This window comes from Lathyrus oleraceus, chromosome 7 (assembly GCF_024323335.1).
Source record: "Lathyrus oleraceus cultivar Zhongwan6 chromosome 7, CAAS_Psat_ZW6_1.0, whole genome shotgun sequence".
Lineage (NCBI taxonomy): Eukaryota > Viridiplantae > Streptophyta > Magnoliopsida > Fabales > Fabaceae > Lathyrus > Lathyrus oleraceus.
In genome coordinates this window covers 157,464,636-157,469,930 of record NC_066585.1, presented here as the reverse complement: position 1 = coordinate 157,469,930, position 5,295 = coordinate 157,464,636, and the positions used below count along the sequence as shown (strand labels likewise).

The following is a 5,295-nucleotide window of genomic DNA, read 5'->3' as shown; positions in this document are numbered from 1 at the left end:
TCCACAATTTAAAATCAAAATCAAAAAATTGTATGCTAAAATATAAAACAGTAACAATTGTATAAATATTATAATCAAAGAAACGTTGATTCAGGAAGCAACGGTAGTGATAGGCTGGCAAACTCCAATGAGAAAATCTCACTTTTTGATTCTCCAAACTAACCTCTTGCAAGTGAGTGTCGCAGCAATTATATGCGTATGCTTTGATACAATCCTTTAAGCTTTGACTTAAACCTCTGATGTATATAGCTTTCTGGATTTGGCTCGTTTTGAATGAGTCCCAACTTTGACAACAAAAAACTAGAGGCTTAGAACAATGGTCAGGAAGCTCCTGTCTTCTTCTCCAAATTTGAAGTTATATATAAATATTAAATTACAACAAAAATATCCACCTAGTTTGCAGCAAAAAAATTAACAAGCATTGTGTGATTAAGAAAGTTCTTGACAAAAGATTAAACTAGCTGAGCCTGAATACATCCAATACCAAATGCCAGCCTTATCCCCACAATTTCTCCTGCGTGTGGAAGAGGCTATAACAACTTCATATGTTCGTTGGTTTCTAGTATTCAAGTGAGTGTACCACAAAATTGAGAACTAGTGCCTCCTTTTCTCCCTACCTTTAAATTGTGATTTTCCATCTTTCTTTGTTTTGCTATTAGTGGATAGCTGGATTTGTTTTGATTTCATCTTAATCGATTTAACCATAGATGATAACTCTAATTTATCTTTATTTGATTTTAAATCATCCAACCCTTCTTCCCCGACCTTCTGCACCATGCCAGAATCACCAGACAACTTTGTTTCTTTTGGAAACTTTGTGTGCTCCTTTTCTTCCGGTAATTCCATATGACCCTTTTGCTGCTTCTGTGCCAGCTGCCTGGCATACACCGCGCTCCTGCAATCATTCACAAATATATTTTGTTAAAAAAAAGTGAGTTCACTACATGAAAAACAGCTTATGCAATCTTCTTGAATTACAGGAAGTACTATTGTAGAGATCAAGACCATTTCAATCTTAGCAAATCATAAGAAATGTGACCTTTGAGTTAGACAAGAGAATATTATCAGGCCATAAAAACGTCGCCACTTGCAAGTTAATATTTAGTCAAGAAAAGTTTTGCTGCCAGGTTAATGTTAATTTAAATCGTTGCAACATATCTATCATGCAATTTTATTTTTCTTTTCAATATTTGACAAAAGTACCCCAAGAGTACCCCATAGGAGTGAAATAGTCATGACGAAAAAAATCAAGATCTTACTGTTTCTTTGCTATCTACAATAAACTGCATCTATATGTCATAAAATACCTTTTAAATTGTGGATCGGTGGGATCAATAGCAAAGTCAGGTGAGTAAATAGATGCAAAACGTGGATCATCATATGCACTGTTTGGTATTTTCGCCTCATCAATAACACCCTCTGTCTTTTTGCCCTTGCCTTTTTTAAACTTCAGATTATATCCCTTGAGACCAGTATCTGTCCCCTTGTCATCAGCAAGCAATAGTTCAAGCTCTTCTTTGCTTACCCCATCCATATCTTTGAGCTTCTGATCTTTGTCATTTTTACTTTCCGCCTTCTTTTTCTTCTTCGTAATATCAGGTTCCTCCATGAAGAAGTCTTCTGCTTCTCCAGCTGCTTGTTGATCAGTATTATCGCTATCATCATCATCATCATCTGATGAGTACTTTGATTTATTTTTCCTGGCTCTCTTTTTCTCACGTTGTTTCCTCAGATATTCTTCCCAAACAGATTTTGATTTTTTATCCTTCTTTTCCATTATATGTTTGCTTATATCTTCCAAACCTGTATTGAAGGTCACCTCCATATCTTGGACACCATCCTCTTCGGCATCTTTATCGGAATTATTGCCAAGCAAGTCAAGATACATTTCTTTTTTTCTAGCCTTTTTATCAGCATGACCAACAGTCTCATTGTTATCCTCACTGTCATCACTTTCACTCTCATCAGATGCAACTAATTCATCCATTTCCAACTGAGCCAGCTATTACCGCGGAAAGGAAAAATAAAAACTTACAGCTTAGTACAAATAGCTTATTACAAAACAAACTACATGAAATAAATAATATAAAATCATTGAATAAGGAATATCAATGATCCCTAATAGCTTATTACAAAACAAACTACATGAAATAAATAATATAAAATCATTGAATAAGGAATATCAATGATCTCTAATTTCTCCTACCACACAGATACATAACAATCAACAAAATTATAACATTTGTACTGGTTATTAAGGCACAAAAAATGCCAGTATATAAAGATGCAGTTTGTGAGCATATATGAATGTGCATGGCATGGATATTTCCAGGCATGCATCACTAAATTGAGTATATTTCCTTCACAGCATCGGACTCTGTAACTTAATAAATATGGACACTACTTGGAAATGACTAAATAAAAAAAGATGCAACTACTCAGAGGTTCCGAAGTAACACCACCCAATATTTTTTAGAGAGAAATTTATCCATTAAGTATACAGTGGATTAATACAATATACTGACCTGCTCATCATTGAATTTGCGCTTCAAAGTATTTGCTCGAGCAGGTTCATCCTCATCCCAAGTAAGTTCAACTTTACTGTGCTGAAGTGCCCGAGAATAGAAATCCTTGTTCTCATAGTTTGCAGGTGTCTAAGTAGAGAAATAAGTCAATATCTTCCAACTACTATTATAATGCATAAATACAGCATATATAAATGTTAAATACCTCTGTTGCAACATCCTTAGGTGGCTGTTTGAATTCCATATTGTCCGGAATAAACCTTAAATCAAGTGGATTAGACGAGTGTTCAAACTCAACACCATCATTTTCTTTGTAAATGTGATCTGCTGTGGCACTTGAGTCACATTCCACCAAAGCAAAATAGTACCTGAAGAGCCAGATAAAAAATCAAGTTACGTGATGGTAAGAGAGGAAAAAGGGAGATGGGCACATCACATAGTAAACATGAAATAGGAATAACTATAACTTGACTGACACGTCAGACATGGGTCTTGACTAGTGACATAAAACTTACAAGTAAATAACAATGTGTGTTCCATCGTTTCCCATGTTTCCCGGGGAGTGCAATCTCCATAAAAGAAGTTTACATGACATTACAACATTGTTGACCACACTAACCCATTCTAGATTATAAGAAAAGAGGATAACAAAGGTAGGAGGAAACAAAAATTTCAATCTTCACATTAAACTTCCCACTTACAATATCATCGTGTAAAATATATTTGTAACATTCACAAGAATTACTCCTTGACACAATGAATGATATATTTACAGCATTATAGCACAAAGCTTAATCTACTCTATACTGCATTCAAACAAATAAATCACAACATGAACCAATTTTATTGTTATTTACCGCATCCTGCTCTTCTCATAAGCACGCAGCTTCTCATTGTCAGCATCACTGTCGCCATTATCATCTTCGTCACTTGTTTCATTTTCATCATCAAATAGACCAACAGGCCCTCTAACTTCCTCCTCTTGCATTCGTTGAAGGCCAAACTCAGTTGGATAAATAGTTACCGATTTGATCAGTCCATTAGGCGGGGCTAATGAAGAAAATAATACATACAAGTCCACAGCCTACAACCAACAAACACAAACAACACTTTAACCAAACAAAATCTTCCACCTCCAAACAAAACAATTAAATTAAATATTTCTAATTTCTCAAATTAAAAATTGATCACATCAACAAAACATTAATCTTCGATAACTCACCTTCACATACCTCCAGTCCATATTAACAACAGCAAGCCTATGGGTTTCTTTCTCAATCTCTGCTATCTCTTCCTGTCCATATCATAATAACCACAACGTAATAATATTAATAACAATGAGAATCCAATAAGGCTATGTTTGGATATCTTAAAATGACCATAGCAGATGAAATGGAGTGGAATAGTATGAAAGGGAGTGAAATCTAGTTTTGAACATTTTACCCAACAAGTTCCTCATTCTGCTAGACTCCAATGGAATCGATACCCCATTCCGCCCATTCGATTTTAACTAATCCAAACAAAATAATTTAAACCTATACTATCTCATCTCATCCCATCCCAAACAAAGCCTAAGTGACCAATCAATTCCCTAGAAAACTCAGAAGTGTACCTGTATTTCAGGTGCATCCTCTTCATAATCTTTCTCGTCTACATCTCCATCGGTATCTGTATCTATATCAGTGTCTTCATCCTTATCCAAATCTAGATCAGCCGGTTCGGATTCACTGGTCTCTTCAGACTCAATTCCATTTCCAATCTCAGGTTTTGCAGAATCAACTTTCACCAATCCCTCTTCTTCATCATCATCATCATTATCCTCATGACTATGTTCTACTTTCTTTTTCTCATCTTCGTCAATTTTATAGTAATGTCGAAGCGAATGTTGTTGCGAATTAGCTCTATCTTTAGGTTTACCTCTCTTATCGACAGGTGCAGAAGAAGGCATGAAACTCTTGTGAGTGAACATGCGGTCGAATCGAGAATCAATTGAAACCTTTGTTTGATGCTTTGGAGCCTCACGAAAACGAGGATCAGTGTGAACCGATGAAAAGCGAGGATCGTCGATGACATTGTCGTCGTTGTGTAATGATTTATCAGATTTTGAATTACCCTTATCCTTGTTCTTCATCTTCTTCTTCTTCCCTTTGTTCTCGTCGTGACTGTTATTCTTGTTCTTCATTTGCTTTAGGGTGCAATCTCAGAATCACGACGCGAAACGTAGCTTCAATATGCTGCGACGCAATTCAGTGGCCTTTTGATTTGATGCAGCTGCTGAGTTTTTTTGATTTAGGGTTTAACTTGAAAAAGTATAAGCAGGGTTTTATTTTAGAATTTCCCTTTATTTTATTGTAAAAATAAAAATGTGTTTATTTTTGTCTGATGAATGATGATGGGCTTGTTTCATAAAAAATTAATTGGGCTAAAAGGATCAGGGTCCATTTATTTTATCTTCAAAAAAGATATTATTTATTTAGTTTTTAAAATGGTTAATTTGCACATTTACATAAGTTTACTGGTTTTTTGGTACATATATTTCCTTTATCATATCACTTTCAATCAAATTATTCGATATGTATTTGTTCTATTCTGAAACCAGAGATGAGAAGTTGAATGAAGGTGAGGGTGGATAGTAGCCTCTGATGCGGTGGAGTGAGTGATCTATAAGGATAACACTTCAATGCTCAAGTTAATATATGAAGAAGAAGAGTAAAATGAAATTTGTATTTGAAACTCGTTATCTCGGTTTGACGCCTAATAGATAGATAGA

At 35.1% G+C, this 5,295-nt stretch overlaps 1 protein-coding gene across 1 annotated transcript; it reads right to left on the bottom strand.

Annotated features, from left to right (window-relative positions):
- Positions 1–317: 317 nt before the first annotated feature.
- LOC127101422 (pre-rRNA-processing protein ESF1) lies at positions 318–4,847 on the bottom strand. Its single transcript, XM_051038846.1, has 7 exons — positions 4,138–4,847; positions 3,748–3,819; positions 3,383–3,609; positions 2,731–2,893; positions 2,526–2,654; positions 1,308–2,002; positions 318–895 (listed from the first exon to the last, which is right to left on the bottom strand). Exons 1-7 carry the CDS (start codon positions 4,705–4,707, stop codon positions 595–597), a joined length of 2,157 nt encoding a protein of 718 aa, XP_050894803.1. The 5' UTR covers positions 4,708–4,847; the 3' UTR covers positions 318–594.
- Positions 4,848–5,295: the final 448 nt, after the last annotated feature.